A 26,262-nucleotide genomic window follows, 5' to 3' on the forward strand; every position below is an offset into this window, starting at 1 on the left:
ATTTACAGCCACTAAACCTAAGCACTTATCTGCTCGACTTTCCTTGTTAAATGAACATTAACATTCTCCTTTATCTCTGTCTTACCAAGTACAGGAAGCTGAGTATTTATCATGCCTTCAACAGATATCAGTACATTTCAGCCTATTGAAATGGGCTTCCTTTTTTAGGAAAGCAGATGAAAAATAAGTGCTTATTTTAATACCTAAAATCAAAATATAGGTTTGCTTCCTGAACAACATCATTTCATACCTATGGAAGTTTGAAACTGCCTGAAGTAAAAGACATATCTTAAACTGAGCCCATTCAATTACAGTGGACAAGCACCCCAACAGAGGGCTGTAAAAAATCACTAAATGGAGTTTCCAAAGAAACATTCCTATCATTATCACACACATTAAGAGGTAATGCTGGCCACATCCCGTTTTACCTGTGTTGTTTGAGGCTGGAAGGTCAGAAGTACGTTGCTGCTTACAGAACATCAGAATACAAAGCAGATTGCAAAAATGTTTCACATCTCCTTGCCATTTCAGAGACTCGCTGAGTTTACCTTGTCTCTTACAACCATCACAATTTGCCATCTGGGAAAAGAGCGAGAGAGAAATTGAACGTGTGTGTTAAAAGCAACAAAGCGTGTATGCATACCAACCTCTTCACAACACGCTCAGCAAACACAGTGTAAATAAATCTTTAAGAGTGCATCAGTGTGACACAAAGCAGCAGGACACCCAGGTTTTCCCCCCCCCAGAGACATATCAGGTTTTCTTTATTTATGAAACTGCCACTCCAAAGTTGAGAAGGATTTACTCATCTCTCATATGTGTATGTAATACCTTCCAGGGACACGGAGGTCAAGCACAGGCATTTAACACAGCTCCTAACTTTCAGAAGTTCCACTAACACTTTCCTATTATAGAGGATATGACATCATTATTTACCTGGTAAAACAAAACTGTGAATTTAGACATGCACTCTTCTGAGCAGAATTCTTCCATTCTCCCCCCAAAGAGATTCTGGACCAGTTTGGGGGAGGTCTGCAAACAGTAGCTGCACATTTTACAGTGGTTTCCCCAGCGCTTAGCCAAGTCATGTTTATAGAGCAGTTTGCAACCTAAGAGAAGAAAAAACAGCAGAATAACAAAAGCATCCTTCAAGATCAAACTGTTGTGTGTTTGGCATTTCTGGTTCTGGAATCATTTGTTGAAATACGGCATTAAAGTGTGAATGAAGTTCCAGGTTTCTAAGCCTAAAATAAATTTTTCTGACCTGGTTTATTAGGTTTCCCTCAGTATCACAAATAATTTTAAGGCAAGACTCTTCTAACTTCATTTCTCTGAGACAGCCTTGCTCTTTCTTACCTTCACTGCAGAATGGCTTATCTATGCCCGCGATTCGCACCGTCTCCTTGATAATTTTCTCAGTTCTGCAGTATTCACACAGTGCTGTTACACTCCTCCTCTTCTTATATTCATCACAGCAGGTCTTCCCACAAAACTGGAACATTTTACCCTGCAACACAGTCAGAATGTTTTGGTTTCAATATTTCATATCCAGTTACTACATCTCAATAGTAAGAACTCAGCATATTTATGCACTTGAAAAATCATCAACAGACAGCACCAGTAAATAAATCCAAATAGATTTTCAGCAAAGACAGCAGAATTTTCTGCCACGAGTCCTCACCCACGTGCTTTGTGCAGGAATTAAAAGATCATCTCTGGGATGAAGGATCAGGAATGTGCTTATTTCGACATGTAATGGTTTGAGTGTGGGGTTTTTGTTTTCCAGTTGTTTTCTGTTTTTCAGTATTAATTTTGATAACGATTGAATGATAACAAAATCGGTTCCAAATTCCCCCACAGCAGATCACAGCAAACAACAGAGCAGCACCAACAGACCACGGCCATATAGGTTATAATTTCTGAGCTGTCTGATGGAGAGAGACAAGCCAGAGAAGTCCTGGTCTTTATTACCTTGAAGTCAAGCAGTTCTGGCTTGGTTGCAAATAATCTGTTACAGTGCTGACACCAGAGTTTTACAACCTTGCGGGCAAAAGTGACTTGCTGGGACTGGGCAGCCAGCCTCTGTAGACCAGCTGCAGCTGAGCTGCTCCCAGAGCTGGGAGATGCAGTGGAGGTGGTGCCACCTGCTGACACCGTTGTCCCCGAGGGAATGCTTACGATGACTTGACCTTGAGACAGGGGTACGACTGAAGAGTTCACTCCTGCAGGTTTGTTGAACAAATTCTGCAGAAGAGCAAAAAAAAGAGCCTTATTTTACAGCTGTGTATTTTACCCAACACCCCAGGTATTTGATTTATTACTCTATTAATCGAGCTAAGAAGAAATCCCAGATATCACACCTGAAAAGCTACCACACAGTTGTAGCTGCAGAAATTGCGTACGCTCCCATCTGACATAGCCAAGTGATACTGAGGGTTGGCTGAAGTTTTACAGCTGTTGCACTGAACTTGAACACCTGAGAGTGAAACAGAGAAGAAAAAGTGATTTATTCAACATCAAGTCCCCCTGCAGATAGCTTTGCACCGTGCACACGAACCCAGAGGTTCTGCATGACAGGACAAAGTACATGCTAAGGCACAAGACAGAAGCAGACACCACAGCTGCAGTGGCTGCTGTTTGCCAGATCCTTTCATTATTCTCCCAGTACCCCTAGGACACTAGAAGCCTCCCCCCCCCACTCCTTGGCCTTCACTTACACCAGCAGAAAACACATTAAGGTTTGTTATCATCTCTCAGATCTCTCTAAACAAAGCTGAAATGGCTACACTGTCACCGTTAGGTTTATTTACGTTACAAAATCCTTATGCTCCCATCTCAGCACCTTCCCTTAAAACAAACACTGCTTTCTACACCCCAGAAAAGAACATCAGCCTTAACTTTCGAGACCAAGTTTGGATTTAAGCCCCGTGAAATTATGTCTATAACAGAATAAAGGAATAAAGTTACCTGACGAAGTAACCATTTTTACTCTGTATGCTGACAAGCAGTTAACAGAGCAAAACAGCTCAGTTTTTCCCGAGTTATTTGTGCTCTCTATCATCTCAGCTGAAGATCTCAAGGATTTACACAGTGCACAGGGTGTAATTTTAGCTGACTTCTGTGGAAACAGTAAAATTGGTCATGCATCTGAAGCTTAGTATTTTTCATAACCTAACACCATTAAAATCAAAATTAAAATATTAAAGAAGTTAAAAACGACAATTAAAATGATCAACTAATTACCACTTTTTCCACTTAGTTCAAATGCTACAATTTTCACAGCTGAAATGGGTCAAAAACGAAGTGCTCTCTCGTGTTTTTCTGTTACTTAAGGTACCCAAGACCACAAAGCTGTAGAGCACGCCTGAGACAAGGTGTTTAGAAAGACATAATATCAGAAATATCTCTTTTTCAGTGTCAGGAAGGATGTGTCGTAGTGTGAGATGCCCTACAGTTAAATTGCTCTTGATTTTTAAGAATTCCCAGGCAGCTGGTGTGAAACTGCACCACTGTTATCACAGCACAGAACGCTCAGAGCAATCCCAAAGGCTGCCAAAAGGGCTTTGCTCGTGAGGTTTGTGTGCTTTGTCAGATGATGGTTAGCTCCTCAGAGGATGGCCCAAATGTGCCACAGCAGACTGCTGCCAAGTGGTCCCACTGTGTCTTCTCTCACACTGGAATACTCAGCTTGTCTTTGCAGTGGTAAGGGAAACAGAGCAACATTTCTAGCAAAAACTAAGCACCAAATGGCAAAGGAAGCATCTTAAGACTATGAAAGCAACGGAAACCATCAGCTAATAAACCAAAACCTACCAAAGGTGTTCTTCTAACACCGTGTCAAAATATACCTGCTTGTATAGTGTCACACATGTCGAACTGCAGAACTTTTTTGACTGTCCCTCTATCAGCAGCATGCGACACTGCCCAGACCCACTGTAGCAGTAACCTCCACAGTTCTCACAGCAGTTCATGGTCAAGTTATTAGCAGAGCGGAACTTGGAGAAGCAGGCATCACTGCAAAGCTTGTGTACGACGTTCTGGTAATTCACTTCATGTCTGATCTGGAAGAGAAGAAAGGATATTAACAAGAACAGAAAGAAAATGCAAGTTCCCTGATTTAAAGGAAGCTTAAACGGAAAAGAAGTTTGCCGTTACCACTGCATTCTTCTGGCACATGCTGCACTTGGTTGAAATGCTGTTAGTGTGAATAGTAATAATAGGTTTCCTTTTCATTTCATACGTAGAAAGACACGACTGGCTGCAGAAATCCTTACTGGAATTCGTATTGTCAAACTGGGCAGTGATTACATCCTTTGGATTTAGGATTTCTCTACAGGAAAAAAAAGAAAAGCCCAGAGATTAAACACTGCTTTCATGGCAACTCGCTCTCCTTTCCACTTTGGCAGACAAAACATTTTCTGTAAGATGGTGGATTTATTTAATTCAGAGATTTTCTTTTCACCTATCTTCATTTTCCTTTTCCTATTAGTAAAGCAGTGGGGTGCAATTCTCAAGTAAATACACTGGGAAACATTTTGTACCTTGTCTTGAGAGTGGCCTACAAAGACATCAGGTTGTATAATTAATCCCTTCAGATGGAACTGGGAGGTTTTGCACAGTACTTACTAAACCATTTTTTCAAAAGCAGGATATGGGGATGAATTCCCTTTAACAGTGAAAATATCAATAATCATGGGATAAGGAAAGAAAGGGAGAAAAACAAAAGGTGAGGATTTCTAATTCCCATTTAGTTGTGCCCCAAGTGGTCTGACAATTATTTTCCTCTTTAATCTCCAATCTACTGTTCTCTCTGCCATTGGATTTAATAAACTATTTAAGTCTCTCTTTTGAAACTGTCATTCACAGAACATTTTCAATGAGTGTATAAATTGGGAAGAAATCTTTATATTCCTTTCTAGGATGGAGGGATGCCTCCTTCTTTCTTGTCTTTTCAGATATAAACCATTTTCCATCTTAATAAATACAAATTACAGCCAAGACTGCTACACTTTGTTACAAGGTCTTTTTACACCAAGAGAGCAAGAAAGAGGAATAATTAACTGAAGTCTCAAGCTGAAGTTCAGTTGACCTTGTAAAACAGGAAGCAATAAATCTATTGTTAAGAAATGATGCATGAACAAAGCAGCATTCACTTTGCAAAGTAACTTTCGTAACTACAAATAATTCATATGAATCACTGTCCTCTGTAAAGAGAGCCCAGAACAATCAGTCTGTGCAGTTGCTGACTTGCCTCAAGCTCCTGAATAGCAGTGACAGCTCTAAGAGCTGGCCACAGATGCGTCCTTCTGCTAATTTGGAGATAATAATACAAACTAAAACAGGATATGAAGAACTGAGATGTTTCATAGAGCTGAAGATTCACCCTGGTGTTCCCAGCAGGCCAGTGGAAAATGCAGATCTTCTATCCTAAAGTGTTTTCTTTTGAAGCAGGCTCTATGCAGAAAGCAGCTGATTGAATACTGAAGCCCCAACTCTTTGAAACACTCAATTCTTGACATGCTTAATCTCTGTAATCTTATGAAGGTTTGACCACGATCATGTCATAGCAGCAGTAACATATTTTGAAGAACCCAAGAACTCACACCTACGTAAATCTGAGCTCACAGAATGGAGCCAGACTGGAAAGCTTTTTCTTTTTCTTTTCAATAGAATCTAAGGGTCTGCGTTGTGCAGAACGCATCAATTTATCTGTGTTTTACTTCATTAGTAGGCATCAGTAAATCTATTTTCACCAAGAGGAAACAATAAATATTTCCTTCAAGTATCTGTTAGCTGTTTGGAGTTCAGTGACATCTCAGAACAGGAGGGAAGTGAAGTCCCTTTTCCAACACAGGTATTATGTGTTAGAAAACATGGAATCCATGTTTTCTATGTTCCATGTTTCCATCTTTTACGTGGAAAAAATACAAAAGGTACACTTCACAACAGAGGCTTTTAAATGCACCTGTATGCAAAACACAATGAACTAAATGGAACTGAAAGCAGACAGATCAATTAACAAATCACACCATCATTTACAGAAGGGAAGCGTGAAGTGGGCATTGCAGAACAGCATGAAAACCGAACAGAACAAGATGAAAACTGAAACCTTCTCATCATCTGCTTGAGCAACAACTACTCTCAAACAATTTAAAAGGCTGTCCTACTTCGAGCAGCTTGAGCAGGTTTTCTTGGTAGAAGCTGGTGGGCGACAAGCTGGAACAGTGTATCCAGTGAGGCACAGTGTGGAGCAGAAGAGCTGGGTAGAGCCTTTCCTCTGGTATGCAGTCTGCCCCTTCTGGAGGATTTTTTTACAGCCAGAACAGGAAACCCGAACAGCTGTGCCTGGAACTGAAGGAAGCATTTTACTCATGCCAGAGGATGCCACAGCAGGCTGGAAACCCGATGACAGCTGTGGAGCTAAAATGAAAAGAAAGAGAGAGAGAGAAAACAGAGTAGCTGTTAAGATACATATTACACATAATTTACTTATGCACAGGGAGCAAGCATAAAGCTTATGGCTTCATTGGGATCGTCAGGCTCTAAGGGAGAACCAAACAGCAAGGGAACTCTCTATAATACATGCCCTGTGCTGGTTTTCTGCAGAGTAGATTGTTTCAACTGCTCTTAAGAATGCGAATGCACTTTTAACACTGCTTTCACGTTCAGTTCTCCCTTGCTTCAAAGATGCAATTATTTTTCAGTCTGTGATTTTCATCACCTCTAAACCAAAACTATTTATTTATTTATTTATTTTAATACTGGGGTTATATAAATAATATATATTAAATAAACAAAATTTACTCTCACAGAATAAACTGCGAGGCTATTTGCTGAGGTGATGCATTTTATAGACTTAAATCAAGTTAAGTCTTGCCAGTTCCTTACCAAGAGGACTGCCACTGACTGAAAATACAGCACTGATTTTCAGCTCCCCTTCCTGAGTTTTTGGCTGTTGGCCGTACTCCTGAAACAAAAGGAAAGGAAAAGGAGAACAAATACACACATGTAATAACAGGTTGCATGATTTTCATTCTTCTGGAATGCTGTATTGAATCTTAAGGCCCAGGAAGGCAAGAAAGAACCTCTTCAGCCTGTCCCAAAGGCCAGGCTCACAGCTGCTGCCATACAAGCAGCACACAAAGAACTGCCCCAGGGGTTCACAGCAAAGTGTACAGCTGGGAACATCAGGCAGAACTCAGATGCCTGCTGCCTTCCCTTCCCCACCTGTATCCCAACGCACCTCAGAATTCAGCATCAACGTCTTAAGATAAATATTTGCATTCCATTTACACAAACTGTCCAACCAGAAGTGCTCTGCAGTCCTTACCCTCGCTCTTGGAAACCAGCTCTATTTTCCAATTCACAGATAACTATAACAGAACAGAACCTGAGCCCTGGCTGGCGAGAAGCGTTCTGTGCTTAACCCTGAGGTGAAGGACCTGGGAGGAGCCCGAGGTGAAGCTTTACAGCATGTTAAGAAATCTTCAGCTGGGAAACCCATGTTCTGCCCCATCCTGAACCGGACCTGATTGAGGGATGACGAATCAGAAAAAAACAAACCCTCTTTTTATTGTAATCTTTTAAATCTTCTCAGTCAGCTGAGCTCCACACAGCGATGCTGCGAAGCTGGCAGCATGCAGACCATTGCAATCCACACTTAGACTGACTTCAGTGGAGGGGAACAACCTCGCATTTTGTACAGATGAGAAAATCCCTGCAGACAGTTGCTTGTGGAATAGCTGCCATCCTACAAATTACTAGCTTACCTCACAGCAGCTATTCAGACTTGGACACCATGCCTCTTGCCCATGCTTTTCCTAGAAATTCAAACCGTAAAGCAGCTTGTAACGCTCTAAATGTGAATCCTAATAGGCTGAAAAGAATAATCTCACGGAGCCACAGGGATGATAAGATTTAACCTACTTACAGTCATTGGAGAATAGCGAGGCCATGATGTCATATTATGACTGAGCTAAATTAACAGTTGCTGTCTGACTGCAAGGTAAGCCAATTCGAAATCACTGGGCAAAAATAAGCTCTCACTTTCCAGCAGCAGCAAACTGCTCCCTCAGCTGAATCCACCTCCGAAAAATCACACCCTGCCATGCAGCCCTGCCATGAGTCAATGCTCCTGTGGCAAAATCACAAGTTTCTGCACAAGGCAACCAACTGCTCAACAGGTTTCCCAGGAGAACAGCCTTATCTCCTCACCTGAACGAGCAGACATGCATTCACATTGCAAGGAAGGGAGGTTTTAAGCTGTGTATGAGCGCACCATGATGATGGGTTTTAGAGTACCGTGCTTGCTTTTACTCTATTATCACAATTTAAAAGCTGGTTATTTACAGGAACGTGTGTTTTTAAGCATTTAAAATTAATACTAGTAATAGAGACTGAAGCAAATGCCAACATCAGCTCTGCAGGGTGAAACACAGTTTCACAGCAGTTTAACTGTTGGAAGCAGGGAGCTTCCAGCTCCAACTACCAATTGCAGCAAGGAATGCTCTCCTCTTTCAGAATGCACAGGAAAAAGAGATGTAAAACACATTATTTTCTGATTCAAAGCAAATCAAAATGAACCATCATCAGTTCTCACACTTTTCCAGTATCGAAGTTGATCGTTACAGAACTTTACCCCAGGAATTAATATTTTGATCAGTAAGATACTTCAGATTGTTCAGGTCTCCAAACGTCCTCATTAGTGTCATCTTTTATAACCACTAGCATCTTGCACATCCACACAAATCCATACAGCAGGTGCCATTTGGGGATGACAAAAGAAGAAACAGGTTGAACTAATCTACACATGGTTAGATATTAATCTCCAAGAACAGGACAAATCAGAAGGGCAGTGAAATCTTAACAGTTTCAAATACTCAGTGAACTTTTTTTGTTTCATTTACCCAACAGTACGGTGGGAAGAGAAGAAAAAATGCTGAAAAGAAGGGCCCAGAAATAAGATGAGGTATAGCAAAAGTACACAGAATGAGACTGGAAAACCGAATGCCTGAGCCAGAACACCAAAACTACTGCCAGTGCAAGTGGGATGAGTCGCCTTGGAAGTTTTGTGCACCTTCAGTGCGTGTAAAGTTGGGTGCACAACCCAAATATCAGCACTGAAGAGACAAGAATTGCAACATGGATCATCTCCTTGGTGTAACACTGCAAGCCAGTGGCAGAGAGGGGAGGGCTCAGCAATCCTTGTGCTGGCATTGTTCAATCCAACAGTTCTGGCTTTCTCCATTTTGCAATTATTGAACTCTTAACTGTAACATCACACAAGATGTCAGCCTGAAACGACAAAGCCACTTGACCTCACTGAGCTGTGTGTATTTAAATGTTCTTTGTGAGCTAAGACCTCTAACTGGAAATGTTTATAAAAACAAAACAAGGAAGCACTGTGCTCAAACCGCCAACCTTAAAAGAGGGAAGGAGCAGGAACAGCACTGCTTGAACTGTGCAGCTCTAACTGTGACAATCCACAAAATACTCAATGAGACATGACTTATTTTCTAGTGAGATCTAGTGGAGATGAAGTGCCCATATTGCCACAGATTTAATAATGCAAGTTGTACAGCAGTTTGCCTCGTCTCTAGCTGAAAAGCATAAAAACTCAGCGACATGGAAACATGATATCAAAAAGTTGAGGGTTTGGGTTCCATGGTAGAATTAGAGGGAGAAATTCTTCTACTAAACTACGTTCTTCAAGTTAAATTTCGGTCAACAAACCAAATGAAATGCTGAACTTATGTCCAGCTTATGCGGTCAGTTGTCAGACCAAAATGAGAAATGCAATGGGAAACTTACCTCAGAATTATCAGGTTCATCTTTAATTTTGTCTAATAGTCCCTGCTGTGGGGCCATAGCTTTATCATATTCGTCATCCAAAGGCTCCTCCTTAATTCTAATATTTGGTGCAAAGGAATTCCCCAGCTCTTGTCCAATAGATTCCTTACTAGAAAATAGGTAGCTAGACTCCTGAAACAATAATATGAAAAAGAATTCACCCTCCTGCATCTGCCAAGAGGAGTTGGGCTGATGCCAAGGGGAGTTTCTGTTGCAGACCAAAAGAAATGGGTCCTGCCACTGGAAGGTGGGAGAAACGAAGGGCAGCAGCCGCTGCCTCTACCTCCCTGCAGCACCCTCTGCCATCCCACCCCCAATCCTCTTCACTCCTCTGGACAAAGCAGAAGCCACCCAGCTCTCTAAGATGGCTGTCAGTGAGGGCACTTGGTTGGTTGGGCAGTGTCTCCTGTTCATAGAGCTGTTCCCTGTTTCATTTGGAAAAAAGGCAACAGGTCAGATGGATGCGTCCAGGTCTGGAATCAACTCACCCGTCAAAGTCAGACCATGCTGGACATGAGAGTAGCTATCAAGAGAATCCTCAATTCAAAGAGAGGGTCAGCAAAATTTGTACAAAATTATATGCAGATTGTTTAAGTAGCAAAGACGTCTATGAGTCAGAAGATCAGTTTGCTTGATACTCAAATTTACACTCAAATATAACATAAGTATTTCGAATTATTCCAGCATATTGCTGCACTTGCAAAAGTGTTTGAAAGATCTATAGCTTACCCTGAAGTTAGTTTCTGGAGTTTGTGGCGCTAACTGCGTCCGTAATGTTTCTTCTACTTGATTATGAACTGAGGAAAACATATACATTAAATAGAAATGAATACAGATTCCAATGCATTTCCTTAAGAACTATCTAGTCTCATTCTGATCCCCAACCCCAGAGTCTGGCAGCACTTCAGAAGCATTAAAATACTCCCCTGTAAATAAGATGGTAATCCTTAAAGAGAATTGATATTTTTATCAGCCTTCTGAGCCACTATTTTCTTATGCCAGCAAAACAGTCCAATAATTCTGAGGCAGAATTGTTCATTCTGAACTTTCTATATCCCGTTGAGTTCCTAATTCTGCCATGTTTCCACTATTAAATCAGAGAGTAATTTTCAAAGAAACAACTTTCACCTTTCTCATTGTTTGTCTTTTGCCTTTCCCCTTTTCTCAGGAAACAGCAGGTTTTCAGCAATATATCTTTTAAAAAATACTGGATTTGCCTGGTTATTCAATGCTGCCCATCAGCATCCACTAAAGCTGGTCAATTACTGGCTACCCCACCTGAGGCTGCACAGCTTTCAGCTACAACTTTGTAGATATTTACCATCTTCTGAAATAAGCCTTTCGCACAGAAATATTCTTTACTAGATTTCTAGCTGAAGGCAAGAGTAAAAAGATACTAAAAGGTATTAAAAAAAATATCGGTATTGTTTCTCTACCATTTGTAGAACCTGAAAGCACTGATTTTAAGATGCTGTTACTGTATGCACAAAGTTTAAACATCAGAAATGTAAGCTGTGAGTCTTGACAAGCAGTCAGAGGCTCTCACTTGTTGGCCAGTACAATCTTCAGAATGAAATTAAATTGCACATTCCACCCTGGTTATTCTTAACACTCTCATTCACTGTTTTACTGTAATTTTCAGAGCGTGGGAAATCAAAACCAGGTGTGTGGGCAGCAAGACTGCTGGTGACTTTCAGGCTCCCTCACATGAGAAATGCATTACAGGCATCTTTGGTTCTCTCCATGCTGCTGGACAAAGTCCAAGATGCAAGTATCAGAAGAAAAAGGAGAGCAGCCTCCTAGGAAAAGCAGATCTCAAGTTACTCCCTGGCTGACTTCCTGCAGGCACTAATATTTCTAGCAAGCCTTCCTGTGATGTTACTATGAAAAACATGCTGCTTTAAGCACGGGCAATAATGAAGAATTGGCACTTTGCTCAAAAAAATCTTTCCAGCCAGCGAAAGCCAAAATGTCATCATCTATTCCTTAAAGGAGCTTTGGGGGCTGGATGACAAAACCAAAGGAAGCTCAAGGTGTCACCCAGTTCGGTTTACCAAACCACATCAACAAAGGATATGAAGAGGCTTCAAAACAGGCTGTGGTTGATGAGACACCCCCTAATGCTGCCAGGCCCTTTTGCACATCCTACTCCTAACACAGTTTGCTGTATTTCGGGGTTCTGGATAAAATGTTTCCCTCCACATAGCAATGCACGTTATCTTCGCCGAGATGATGCCTTTAGCTATTCCTATTGCTAATTTCCATCTAGCTCTTCCTCCTGGCTGGGCAGCCAGGTCTACGATGTCAACAGTTACCTGCTTTGTCAAGAAAACTGCTTTTCAATCTAGAATCCGTATCTTTAGGGATTTTTTCCAACCGTTTTTCATGTTCTTGAAGATTTACTTCTCTATTCTTGTCTTTTGTTGAAAAAGTCTCTTTGCCATTATCTCTTGCGATGCTAAAATCTTTTTGAATTGATTTAAATACAGGACCCTGCTCAAAAGGTGAAGTGAGATCCTTCTGGATTGCATTTTCGATCTGAATATCTTTTTCACTGTCCAGCTCGTGCTCTGTAACCCTCTTGCCCTCTTCCAGATGGTCTTCAGCAGGGAGAGTGTCTTTTGGAGTGAAACTCTGATCATCTTCGTTGTCGCTCCCAACAACAGGTATGCTTGCCAAATCCCCAGAGTTCAGAAAATAATCATCGTCGTCGTCATCATCCAGCAGGGAGTTTTCAGATCCTGCTCGATTCTGTATTTCATAAGAAACGCTGTCGAGGGTGGCTGGTAAGTTGTGCACAGCATCCTCAGACATTTCTGCATCCAGGATTTCACTACCTAGGGAAAAGAAAATTGTGAACAGTCAGAGCATCTCCCAGCTCTGCGTGTAACAAAAGTGAGTAAAAGGGTCCTTTGCTAATCCGTGTAATGTTGCAATTCCTTGAACCCTTTAAGCCTTCTTGGACCAACATTACTGATCAAATACTGCTGACAAAGAAACAGTTCTGTCCCACTCACCACACAGTGAAACAGAAGCTGATCTGAGAAAAAACAACAAGAAAGTAAGGACTTTAATTCCTATCATTTGTATTATTTGTGCAGAAAGTAGTGTGGGGAGGGAACAAGCAGCAGGGGTTAGGAGAAGGGCAAAGGTAGCTTTTTTGTCAGCAGCGGTACTTCTAAGAACTGCTTTGTTGGGCTATGTCTTACAGAAATAAAGAAATATACTTACATTTTTCTGTAATATCAAATACTGCATCAGATTTATCTTCAAACTGTAAAAAGGAAAGCACTGCATCATTATCTTGGTCAACCTGGAAGTATTTTTCTAAAACGCATCCAATCAAAAGCCAAACCAACATGAAGAATCACAGCTCCTCCTCCTTCCTTTCTTGCCCCACGCAGAGTTCTATGTAAAAATCTTACATTGCTGAGAAGTCACAATTACCACAAGTTCAGCAGCATACAGAAAAGAATTACACAACAAATTCAGAATTAGCCCTGCTAGCTTGAGAAGGTGGAGAAGGGAATGTCAACATTCCTAATAATGAGATAACGAGAGTCAGAGGAGCACAATGGACAAAGAACCAGAGGATGATTCTGAGTGCTGCACACAACCTGTTCTCATGGAGCATTTTCTGACAGATGGTGAAGTTAACAGTGTGTCTGAAGTGCAGTGTGTGCACCATGGAGAAACAAAGCTTGCTTTCCAATGGCCAACTCTGGGCAGCACTCCTCACCTCTGCCTAAAAGATAACAGAGATCTGTTTAACTCATCTCTCCTTCCTCAGCACCTCTATTTCTATGCTGTTCTTTCTGACAGGCCGTCCAATAATGGGATTTGATAGCAAAGGGATACTAACTAACTGCATTGAACTCTAGTCATTTAGCTGAGATGAAGCAATGACCATCCTCTCCCCAAAGCAAATTTCTATCAAAGCAGCTTCTTAGTCTTTTGAGATCCAATGTACACGTAGGAAAATATCCCAGCTTCTGGACATGTCTAATTCACTCTTCCATTCAAAGAAATGACAAGGCACAGCTCAGCACGACGGCGACATCTGCAAGCGCACATTAGGCACTGCCACGAGCATCTTCAGCAAGTTCAAAATAATTCATTAGGAAGTCAACCATAGAGCTATCCTATGAAATCATCTTTCTTTAAAACGGTTTGTGATGCAGGGGATGATTTGTGTTTATGGTCACAAGTTCACAGGAGATGTGTTTGTAAAACAGAATTCCCACTCCTGGTAACGGCAGCAGCCTGAGCTGAGGCAGCACACGGCCCTGGATGGTGGACAGCATCAGATCTCTCACATGCTGTACATCCAAGGAGCAGCAACCAGAGCAAGTGGTGGCATGTGTGCATGGGCACACACGTATCTGCATATGCATAAAGACACATAAATACACACATGTGTACACATATGTATTCCCTAACAAAACGATGCCCCAAAATGGGCTCATACCCTTTTTTTCCTGAATTAGCACAGGCTGTTCTCCCAGCTGCCATTCGCTGTAATGCTTTTTATTTCTTCTGCTAACAGTTTTTGAAGATTCGGTGATAAAAAGGAGGCGAAAGAACTGCAAAGGGAAACATGGAACTGATTTTCAGAAGGTGTTTCCTGTGGTCGTTTCGTACAGTCCCACGAAGAGGCACCTCGATATCCCAGCGTGAGCCCAGAGAAGTGCAGGACAAAAAGGATCCAGAATGGAAATATAAAACCCTGGGCTCCAAACTCCCAGCAGAGCCCTCAAAACTCACTTCCAGTTTCAAAAGCAAAACTCAGCACAATCACACCTTGAAACACCTTCACTTGATCACTTCAGTCGAGTGTTCTGTCAGGGAGGAACTTAATGACACTTAGTGCTTCTAAGGCAGTGAGCATTCCCTAAGAGCTGATACAGAATTGTTGGAGCGTGATGGAAGTAAAATTAAATGTTTTAAAATATATCCTCCTTAGTGACTCTGCCTCATTAGCCAGCATTGTGCAGAAAGCAGCGCTCTGCCTGGTGAGGTGGCAATAAATAACAAAAGAAATAATGACAAAACAATTAGGCATTCCTGAAAGCAATGTGTTTTAACTATTCTTTACAACCAAAGCGCTGCTTTTATAAATATATTAAAAAATAGAAAAACAAACACCATCCACTAGTTATGTCACTGCATCTCCTTAATGGTATGCTGGTGTTAGGATCAGTGCCTCCACTGCTCTGAGCAGGTGGCAGGACACTGCTTACCATTCCATACAATGGGCTCATCTGAAATAACTAAGAACCTGGGCCATACTTTAACAGCATCCCAGGTTGGCAGAGTATGCACAGATCAAAGAATCAGTGGCTTTTTAGTGCGTGATAAGGAGAGAGAAGCAGCTTGTGGCTGCACCCTGGCTTTGTATGCAAAATTATGCCTTTAACCCCAAGCCCCAGAGCAACTTAACACACACAGCAAGCCTTCTGAAGTCTGATCCTAGGTTGTACCGCATCGCCAAGCAGCGAACTGTGGGAAGGAAGCAGATGTTAAGAAAACTGCAACTAAAAATAGGCAGAGATCCCTCAATTTGTCTGCACAGCTTCCCTGCACCTACACACCACAGCACACCCCCTCGCTTCAGCATTCTGCTAAGGAAGATGGAGGGTTTCTTTTTTCCAAGCCACTCCAATCCTCGCCACCATTCAGGAACCAGGTGCTGGCAGCCCAGGAAGCATCCCCTGACCTTTCCCACGTAACAGCGGCAGGGATGCCGAGCTGCCAGCCGTGCAAACCTCACAGCAGGAGCTTTAAACCAGCAGCAGAGCTGCTGGAGCCCAACTGCAGCCGGCTTCAGCCATCCGTACCTTCGAGCACCTGGGGAAGGAAGAGCGGAAGGTAACAAAGAGCCGGCCTGCCGTAGGTACCTGCAGGAACAGATTGGCAGCAGGAAGAGAAGCCGGTGGGGTCAGTGAGCCATACATGGAGCTGGGAGCTGCAGGGCCCCCCCAGCCTGCCCAGGCAGCAGCCCAAGGGGGGAGCGCACAGCCTGTGCAGCACCGTGTGGGCTTTGAGTGCGCCTTGGGGAGATGGAGCCCCGGGGTTGGGGGGGGAGTTGAGTTAGGTGGGTTTCTCAGCACTGTGAAAGGTTGGTTTTAATAACTTCTATGGTTTTAGTCTAAAAGTAATGAGATGGATGTTGGGATGCATTAAAAAAAATCCAAACACCTATACATGTGAAAGGACAAAGGCAGGCAGCGCTCTGTTTCTCAGGGGTCCCATCTTCCCGTTCAAGAAGTACAGTTTCTTTGTATCCTTCTTAAGTGGAAGCTTCCTACAATCTGAGCTAGGCACCTGCTGCTGGCATTTCATTTCTCCCTTTCTAGAACTGAACGACTGGGACACGCAGACTCAGATCGTCCCTTTCTGCCCCCAGATTTCTCTGAGATTCCTAGGATTTCTGAATATTCATGGGCCGGCTCCAAACAAAGCCTCTGCTGACCAATGGCTCCCACAACCCGGAGCTCCGAGCTGGTGTCAAACACCAGGACGTTATGGTGTGTTCTCCCTGAAGGATCACAGCTGTGAACCTGTGCAGAGCATTGGGAGATGCTCGCCGTGCAGCTCCTCCTGCACTGGGAACGATGTGCTGCCCCAGAGCCTTCATTTGGTTCTGCAAATGAAGAAATGCACACACACCACACAGAAAGCAAAGCGAGGAATCCACAACAAAGGCTTGTCTTTTAACAACAAAGAAATTCTTCCATTGAACCCTCGCTGAACTTTCCCACTCTGGTTAAGTCACTACAACCAATGAGATTTTGGCTAAGCTACACCTCCATCGAAGATTGGAGAACTCCCATTCCTCACAGCACATGGCAGCGAAGGAAAACTGAAGCTCATGAAGTTACACAGATGCAAAAAGCTCCAAAACCAGACCTGTCCAGACAACATCACCTATTTCTGCTGTTATGCACAGCAAGCAATTCTCCCAAACCAAACATCGCACTCCAGCATCTCACAACGAAGACAGCACTGCCCAGATTACATGCACATACTTCAATATTTTGGCCTCTTCTTTCAAAAGCACAGCTCACTTGGATGACGACATTCTGCACAGCACGCAATTGCTGCGACTCCACTTAACCCAGAAGGGATCTCATTAACTGAGTGCTACCACCACGTCTTTCAGGGAAGGTGAATCCTTAAGCTACCACTGAGAAACATGACAACAACCCGGGGTGGGAGAAGCCATACAACCCAGGAGCAATCCCTCTGCTCAGAGGATAACTAACCACGTTAGGTGCCTGTAAGGAAAGAGACGCACGTTTAAAACTGAAGTCATCTGCTTTTCATTGTGATCTACGCCCAAATCAGAAGCCAACAGGATGGCACTGCATGTAAACGAGGAGAATGTTCACAGGTAGCACCTTCTGCTTGTTGATAAACACAGTGGGGATCATCAGCCCTCCTTCACACCATGGCTGATATGTTAATAGGCCCACACTGGTGAATCATCTCAACTACCATCAGGTACTGCCAGTCTTTGCCTTCTCCTAATTGTTCAGTGCCAACAATAACTGGGGGTGAAAGCTGGAGAGCTTGTCTACTTCATTATCTCAGTCCTTAATGAGAGATAAGCAATCATGCAATCTGCTTTACTCTTCAAAGTTTCTTCCTAACTCAAGCATCATTTCTTCCTGTTCTGCTTCTCTTCCACGTTCCTCTGCTCTACGATGCTCTGTGATGCTCTCCTCTCCTGCTCTTATAAAAGAAAAAAAAAAATCACTGTTTCTTTTTCCCATCACATTTGCCACTGTTGCCCTGGTTGACTCCTACCATTCTCTTTTCCTACACTAAATTTTATTTCACAAAAGCCCTCTTGAGCACGTAACACCATTTAGAATAAAGCTGAAATAATTCCACTGACTTTTGAAATGGATTTAAGGCACATCAAGACACAAAAAAAAACAGCAGGAAGAAGTTAGCCAAAAAACTGTCATAAGGAAGAACTCCAAATTTACTCCTGTAGGAACAGCTACACCCAGATGCACTGATTCTGCATCAGCTTCTTCTCACCTAAATGCAGACACATACACATTAGTTTATTAGGCGAGTGATTTGGCTTTTCTCTTTTCAGTGGAAATGAAGATGTTCCTCCAGAACCCCATCACACCCACCTGTCCTCATTTTTCTCCTGTACACTATAGTACAGCCTTACAGACACAGCTGCACAGCACACTGCTATACCTTAGCATTGTCAGTTCAGAGCATCCAGAACGCTTGCATCTTGCTCCTGCTCTCTGGTACAACCTTCTGGGCAGCACTGGAGCTTTCTGACCAGCCCAAGACCCAGGCTGTAAGCAACTGTAGATTAATTGAGATTCTAACCACATCATTCAATGGAAGCATTACTAAGTTAATGATAATTTGTATGTCTACTCTTTTAGAGCTTCAAACTACTCTCACAATTCAACACATATCCGAGGTAGATAACAAACTACATTACCATCGTGGTTCTCTACAGAAAGGACAGAATACAGCATGCCACTGTTGGATCAGAAACACATTTTTCTACTAGAGTGTGAAAGGCAAAGATGACAGATGCCAAGAGCACAAACAGTTCTGCTAACATGTCCTTGGTGAGGCATGCTCTGCTGGAGAAGCCTTATCTTGAGAAGTTCAGATGATCACAAGTCAGGTGGAGGAGCAGTGCCTTAATGCAGCTTGCACAGCAATGTAAAACAGATGATGGAAATGATCTGAACAGAGGCAGCCACTGACAGAAAACCTTGAAGAAAATTCACTACATTAAACTTGCTGCAAGACTTATTCATGGAAAAGCCAACATGAATGGGAATGCCTGGAAGGAATGGTGGCATACAGTGCTCAGCAAATGAGAGGACAGTTGAGGTTAGTGCTTTGAGAACACTGGGAGAAATCTTGCAATTAACTTCCAGTATCCTAACTATGCAAGCAGCCCTGAAGCAAGGGAGAACAGCTTACTTTCTTTTTGCTTATGATACACTGTGTGAAAAGTCTCACTCTAAAAGACTAAGCTTGATTATGCTTATTTTCTTCAACAAGGTTACTTCAAGGATTACGACAGCACAGCACCCTTTGAGAAGTGCTCAAGCCCTTACAAAGAAATCTATTTTCATCACCTCTACACCACTTAGGAGCACCTAGAAAGAAAACTTTCCAAAGGAGATGGTCTTCGATTTTTAAATAAACCCATGAAAAATTTAACATCCTGTGCAAACAGCTGCTTGCTGATGCAGACACCCAGGTGTTCACCTATTCACACCAAACTCATCCCCAGCAGCCCAAGTGTCAAATTTCAGCACTGTGTTGCACACCACAAACCGTCCTGTCCACCTCAGCTGATTGAGTATTGGAAATAAATGATCGTTCTGTTAAATGTAAACTGTTCAACACAGCAACATTACCTACAAATTCAAGTTGAAGTGCTATAAATATTTTAACTAAGTACATAAAAAATACAAGGGTCTGTTATGTCAATCCTGATATTTAGTAAGTAAGAAGAGTTGGATGCGTTGATGTATTTTCATTAGAAAACACATCAGTTTTGATTTTGGGTAGACCAAGCATTTAGCCATAAGAACTTCCACAATTCTGCCAAAAAACACCACACAGAAGTTTTCCATAATGTGGAGGGATGCGTGGAGCAATAATTGATGGAAACTTCCAGACTTACCACCAAGTGGGCGGTTACCCAACCAACACAAGCACAGTTTTTCCTGAGACCAATGAAACTAATGCTAAGTTTATGATAATTTGTTTTGTTTTATCTTAGCTGACAGTTGACACTCTGAAGAAGAAAAAAGGAAAACCTATTTTCCACTGGGCAACACTGGGTAACTTGTCAGATAAAGGGAGCATACCAAAGTAATGGCAATGGTGAGCCCAGCAGATGTGAGGACAGAGACCACAACCTCTGTGAGCAACCAGCTTCAAGGCTTGAGTGCCATCATGATCTGAGAGTTCTTTATGTCTGCTAACTTTTCAGTTATTGGAAATGAAGTTTTATTTAAGAGTTCTTATGCTACTGTCCTACGTCCAGCCACTTCTCTTTGAACGTCTTGCAGACAGACAAACTCTTGATCCTCCAGATGTGTGAGAACTGAGAGCAATCCTGCAAAATTCTTTGACTCTGCTTGTGAGCAAGAACATGGTGAAAGCCATGGCTTTAAGACACATCAGTGATAAAGTTCATTCCCATAGCTGCAGAGTAGCCAAACATCTGTGCAACTGCTCCAGTTACACCCTGGAAGGTCAACTGCTTGGTTTGGCAACAATTAGTTTCAATGCAAGTTTTGCGTTCTCCGCAATAAATTCAGACAACAAAACTCCTCTTACGTATAGGAATGGAAAACTAGTTCATGTTCTTCCTTTTTCCAAGGTTAGAGAATGGGAAAAGTTCTTCATCTTTGGAAATGAGGAACTCGACAGCTCAGAGACATTTAGCAGCCTACAGACTGCTCCATACAGATTCAAATGCAAATTAGCAGCAACAACCTCATTTCTATCATAAAGCTTTCAATGAGAAATGACACGAGGTGTTGCGAGACTACCTTGAGCACTGCTTCAGAGTTATTCATCCTCAGTTTCTGCACAGGCTGCAAGACATGGACAAGAACCTTCCACTGCTCTTCAAGCAGATCCACGTGTACTTACAGACTGTGAGAACGGAGGGCCAAGCCTTGGGGCCAGCAGTGCTGATGGCTTTGGGAACCACCTGCACGGAGTTGCCATCTCGATGCCTCAATTACACTTACTGAAATAAACTGAAGGAGAGCAACAAGAACATCGCGTTTGGAACACGAAGAGGTCAGACAGGCGGATGGCATCAACAGTAGGTTCTAAGTTCATGATTTCAGCGACGCAGAGATGCTACCTAAAGGCTGCCGAGATGCTCTCAACAAGGACAGAATGGAACACAGCGCAGGGTGGGCAGCACCCAGAGCCCGAGGGCAGCTCCCCACAGCCCGAGGGCAGCTCCCAGCCCGCCGGGCCCACCCGCGATGCAGCCGGCCGGACAGCGGCGGATCCCGGTGGTCGCAGCCCGCCGCCCCGCCCCCTGACCCCTCCCCTCTGACCTCCCCTCACGCCCCCCACTCACCCTGGCGCAGTGCCCGGGCCCCTCCTCCTTGGCCTCCGCCATGTTGCGCCCCCCCCCCCTCTCCTCCTTCTCTCAGCCGTCCCAGCCCGGGGCGCGGGGCCGGGGGTCACTCCCTTTCAGCCTCCCTCTCGCTTCTCGGGGGGAGATCGAGGGAGGATCGGGGGGTGCCGGGGCCGGCCCCGCGCCGTCCCGCGGCAGGAGGGGTGGCGGGGGGCCCGGCGGCTCCTCAGGGCTGCGGGGGGGGGGTCGTACCCGCCAGGCCGCGAGCCCTCTTAAAGCTGCAACGACAAGCCCAGCGCGGGGTCGTACCGCGCATGCGCCGCGCGCCTGCGCAGCACCTCTCGGCTCCGCCTCCCGGCTCCCCTCTGCGCAGGCGCGTTGCGGCCTCCTCAGGGCCTGGCTCTGTGGCTCCCCCAAGGGAGGCTGAGGATGGAGGGTGATGTGGGGCTGAGGACCGGGGTCCTCTTTGGCCGCATCCAGGGAGGTGTAGGGATGGAGCTGCGAAGTTTGACTTGGGTTTTGTCAAGTGGTGGCTGGCTGCGGCTGTCCCCATGGCGGCCACGAGGCCCATGGTGTGCTGCCAGACCTCTGTGTCATGGCGATGGGTGCTTCAGGCTGACCTCACCTCACACCTCAAGCTTTGCCTCATGCTTTGTCTCACACCATGTCAGGGAGGGCAGGTTGAGGTTGGATGTCGAGGGGAAGTTCTTTGCTATGAGAGCGGTGAGGTACTGGAACAGCTGCCCAGAGGTGCTGTGATGCCCCGTCCATCCCTGGAGGTGTTCAAGGCCTGGTTGATGGGGCCCTGGGCAGCCTGGGCTGCTGTGAAATGTGGAGGTTGGTGGCCCTGCGTGTGGCGGGAGGTTGGAGATTCATGATCCTTGAGGTCCCTTCCAACCTGGCCATTCATTGATTCTGTGATTCATGTCAGACTGTGGAGCTTGGAAGCACTTCCTTCCTGTGTTGAATCCACTGTGGAGTGGTTTTGAAGACCTCATGGAGCATTTCCAGGACATTCAGTTTTCTCACTTTATTGGAACAGCCTAAAAATCTGTGGGTTTTTTTGTTTGTTTTTTTGTTGTACCAATGCTCTATTACTCATGAACAAACCTTTTTTTTTTTCTTTTTTTTAGTTAATCCCATATTGGTTGGTACAACTGTAAAACAGCCATGCTTTTAATGTAGAATGAATGTTTTATGTCTGACCACATTTTTCCTCATCTGGTATCAATTGAACATGATGTAAGGGCTGTTTCTACAAACTCTGAGGATTTCATCCCGTGAAGATTTGCGTACTTGTTTACCTTGAGATACCTGAGAGGTCACATTTCACTTGCAAAAGTTGGTATCACTCTTCAAGGTTAAAGCCTAAATATTTTAAGCTTGGTAATGTTGCCTGTGATTTTCATGATAATGTTAGCAAGGCATAGGCCTATTAAAAAAAAATAAGATGCTATGAATAAGATACAAATTGTTGCCTTTTTTATGGTGATCAATGTCAACCCTTACTCATACCTACAAGGGCTGGTAAGAACAGTGTGTTCCTTTCTTGTTACAATTTAAATAATCTAAAAGCATATTAAAATTGGTCCTACAGAGCAATCTCCACTGCCCAGGTTTATCAGATTTGCACAATTACGGGGGGTATTGAGCAGCAGCTGCATTTCAGCAGTAATTGAAATGAATCTTTAGCAAATGCTGATCTTCATCTGGCCTGAAATCGATGCGTAATGTTGGGATTCCTCTCAGAAATGCTGTCAGATGTCTCCTTAGAAGCGGCTGCATTCCAACGACAGCATCACAGTTAATGAATAATATTTTGATAATGTTTAACAATAATAATTAGTAATGCAGTAATAACAATGCTTTTCACATCCTCAAATATGCAGTAATTCCAGTTAATGTGTATTTTTGTTAAATTTCTTACAGAATTTGGGATTCTTTGTGACAAAGGATATTACAGGCAGACTGTAAGCTTACAGTGAAATCAAGTAGCTGTTCCACAATTACTTTCATCCTTTGACAGCTGCAGGTGAAAAGTGTAAGTATTTATTCCATTTAATGGGCACCAAATGCGGTTGCAATAAAATATTTTAATATGAATTAATATTTATGTTGGTTTTGATTTGTGAATAGCTTGAAAATCTACATATAAGGCTGCCACATATTGAGTTTCCAGCAGACACGTCCACTGAAGCCCTGAGCTGACAGCAGGACACGTGGATGTGGTGTGTAAATGGCCTCTGGACATGCACAGACATGTTGTACATGTGCTGAAAATGCAGGTATTTGTGACAGGTATTTTCTGCAACAACAGGAAACACAAAGAAAAAGGCAAGGACCCTTTTACAGTGTGAATATTTATAAATGATTTAAATCATAGCAGCAGTGTTGAGAAATCCAAGTATTCAAGTCAGAAAAAAAAACCTTAGAAAATGACATTAGTTTATGAATTACAAATTTAACAGTAACAAATGTATTTATTTGTTCTTGCTGACCTCTGGTTTCTGAGTCATGGTGCACTTCCTTTTCAGTTGCAGACTTAAGCTTTGAAAGCGCGCCTCTTGGCGGAGTGGGTTGGTTGGTTGGCTTCATTAAACCTTTATTTTCATGTAATCACAGCTCCAAAAGCTCAGGCATTCAGGCTAACCTCAAATACCAGTAACAGCAGACTTCACAAAGCTGTTGTGATTACCTCTTTGGGCTGCGTTGCACATTTCCATTGTATTTTATAAAATGAAAATGTTGTGTAGCTTGCTCAGAGCATGACAACAGAAGGAGGCATCTTGATTTCATTGAATGTCTCTCATAAGTGAATTGTGGAGCTGATGGGAACATTTGAGCTTTCCCTGTGCAACTGAAAATGCTTTCAGACCACTAAACAAAAAATGTTGTTAAGAATAGATCCTGTCATTAAAATGGAGCATAATAAAACTAATTGAAATCTATGCTTGGTGGAAGGTTTGCTTAAGCTGATACTGTGTGTACATGAGAGGATGGCAGTAATCACAGACCATTTAAAGCTATATGATCACTGGAATGTTTGCTGCTTAGATGCATCTCTGCCCTTTCTGTGAATAGGGCATTTGAAGTAGTCAAGCATGTTTTCCAGCTTGTTCAGACCTGACATTATTTTGACTCTAAATGAACTGTGTATGTATTAATGTGGCTAAAAAAGAGCCTGTAGAATATGTAGATAATGTGGTGATGACTGGTGTAGAGCAGACCTAGATAAATGCCTTGATAAAGCAGGGGAAAGATAAGATTTTTCCGCACAGTATTATGTTTGAATTGCTCTTTAATTTACCCCTGCTGTGTCCATATTATAATCTGCTGTACAATCCTGCGTGAGACTGTTTGTCTTTAGAACAGGGACATTTTAAAAAGAAACCACGAAGCTCCTTTCACATGCAGGCTGCAGTTCAATGAACTGGATGAGTGATCTTTGCCATACCCACAGGCATGCACAGCTGAATAGAGATCTCCCAGAAAACCAGCCAGCCCTACATATTGAGATCCATGCACTCCTTCCTCCATTCCAGCACAGGTTCTATTCAGGGGATTGTAAGTGCAGGGAGTGCTGCTGCCTCATGGTTTGGCTGAGCACAAATTAACTGAATAATCTGAATTCCTTTTCAGTGAGCTCAGTGAGCATCCTAATAGGACAGGCTTTGTAAGGGACCGTTGCATCTATCATAGCTACATTTGGGTCAGTGGATAGACTCAAAAACCAATGTAGAACGTGCAATAAGAGTATGGGAGTCTGATATTGGCAGAGTTGTGTCATCCTGACTTCCAGAGTAGCAGCCGATTGCTTGAGCACAGCATTGAGGCTGTGGGACAGGGACAGCAGTGTCTAGAAGACTGAGGAAACAGAACTTGGAGAGCTGAGGGAACGTGAGACTTGAAGGGAAGGAGGCTTTGGAGTTTGTACCATGGTACCTTGAGTCCTTCTTTGTCCATGGCGTTGTGGGGGAATGAAATGGGATGTGATGAGAGGCCAACTCAGCTTCATGTGCTAACAGATGCTCTAGGCAGCACTGATGGGAGCAACAACTTTCCTAAATTGCTAATTCTCAACCAATATCTCAGAAGAGATGATGCTGGGAAGCAAGATTAAGAGGTTGCTGTGAGTGCAAGAACCAGGACCTGGCAGCTGTGTGCTGCAATCTGCCCACCGGTCCCCTGAACCTGGAGGTACCCACTGGCACAGCAGCAGTGACAGCTCCAGAGATGAGCTGCCAGCAATCTTCTCTGTCCAATAGATGAGCAGAACTGCCAAAAGCTCCGCTGCAGACACCAGCAGCTTCCAAGGCAGGGCTGTCATGACCTAAGCAAAACCAGAGAATGGTTCAGAGGGAATGAAATGGTTAGCAGAGGCTCCTCTCAGTGCCTGAGCTGAGTGGGGGGGCAGGGCTGTAGGTTTGTCCTGCAGCACCAGGGCACATGGTGACATCAGGGGCCTGCACGGGTCCCCAGGGCATGAGGAACAAAGGCCACCAGGAGGCTTGGAACCGACCAAGATGAAGGAAAGAGAGAAGCCAAGCTTTAAAAAGCAACACGTTCAGCTTGCTTAGTCACAGATACACAAACGCAGGAGGGGTGGCAGAGGCCTATTTTCATCCCGAAACTCCCCCTCACGTCCCAGACTTGCTTTGCTTGGCTGTGTTTGCTGTGGAGATAACATCCCCTTCCCCCACCACCCACAGATTACTGGAGGAACAGCCGTTGCAGGAGGGAAAAAAAAAAAAGAAGCAGTTGCCTTACTCTGCCTGCAGGAGAAATGTCAGGAAGTGTCTGATGGTGGGTGGGATGAAAGAAGGAAGCTGAACTCTAAAGAGAATATTCTAGCTCTGCTCGTGCAAACAAATGTCCCTCTGTATTTTGCTTGATAAGGACATGCAGTGGCAGAGTCTTCCTGCATGCAGGAGGAGAATGGAGTATTCTCTTACACATTTCTGAGGGATTTGATTTGTCTGTGCTGTGTGATCCAAAGCACTCAGTGAACTGGAGGGTGAAAAGGAGCAAACAGCTCGGCGGAAATGCAAGCACCATCAATAATTAATACTGGCTTCTTTTTTTTTTTTTTTTTTTTGGTAATGGGAATGATGCAGTATTAATTATGAAGTTGATTTCTATTTGAATGGATTTGTGGGTGTGTATGAAATTTGGCCCAGAATTTAAGTTCAGTGCAATCATGTTTTTATTCCAATTACAATAATTACCAACCCATTCTCCATCTTCTTTTTTTAAGTCTGTATAATACAGACCTTTGTTTTCACAGACCAAATATGTCCGTT

General features: G+C 43.4%; 1 protein-coding gene across 7 annotated transcripts in view; it reads right to left on the reverse strand.

Annotated features, from left to right (window-relative positions):
* Window positions 1-21,262, reverse strand: part of ZMYM4 (zinc finger MYM-type containing 4) — a 34,128-nt gene extending 12,866 nt beyond the window's left edge. The window contains exons 1-15 of one of the 7 annotated variants that reach the window (XM_048968731.1): window positions 20,963-21,262; window positions 13,081-13,123; window positions 12,165-12,686; window positions 10,579-10,646; window positions 9,811-9,981; window positions 6,889-6,967; window positions 6,168-6,420; window positions 4,156-4,330; window positions 3,849-4,061; window positions 2,968-3,118; window positions 2,361-2,476; window positions 1,972-2,244; window positions 1,357-1,507; window positions 937-1,109; window positions 429-579 (exon numbers count right to left, since the gene is read on the reverse strand). In XM_048968731.1, the coding sequence (XP_048824688.1) occupies window positions 429-579; window positions 937-1,109; window positions 1,357-1,507; window positions 1,972-2,244; window positions 2,361-2,476; window positions 2,968-3,118; window positions 3,849-4,061; window positions 4,156-4,330; window positions 6,168-6,420; window positions 6,889-6,967; window positions 9,811-9,981; window positions 10,579-10,646; window positions 12,165-12,686; window positions 13,081-13,123; window positions 20,963-21,004 (2,581 nt within the window). In that variant the 5' untranslated portion in view covers window positions 21,005-21,262. Of the gene's footprint in view, window positions 1-428; window positions 580-936; window positions 1,110-1,356; window positions 1,508-1,971; window positions 2,245-2,360; window positions 2,477-2,967; window positions 3,119-3,848; window positions 4,062-4,155; window positions 4,331-6,167; window positions 6,421-6,888; window positions 6,968-9,810; window positions 9,982-10,578; window positions 10,647-12,164; window positions 12,687-13,080; window positions 20,900-20,962 lie in introns of those variants that run through there. The other 6 variants (XM_048968732.1, XM_048968730.1, XM_048968729.1 and 3 more) reach the window with 6 other exon arrangements.
* Between the last annotated feature and the right edge of the window lie 5,000 nt (window positions 21,263-26,262).

Source organism: Lagopus muta, chromosome 23, assembly GCF_023343835.1.
Source record: "Lagopus muta isolate bLagMut1 chromosome 23, bLagMut1 primary, whole genome shotgun sequence".
In the NCBI taxonomy this organism is placed as follows: domain Eukaryota; kingdom Metazoa; phylum Chordata; class Aves; order Galliformes; family Phasianidae; genus Lagopus; species Lagopus muta.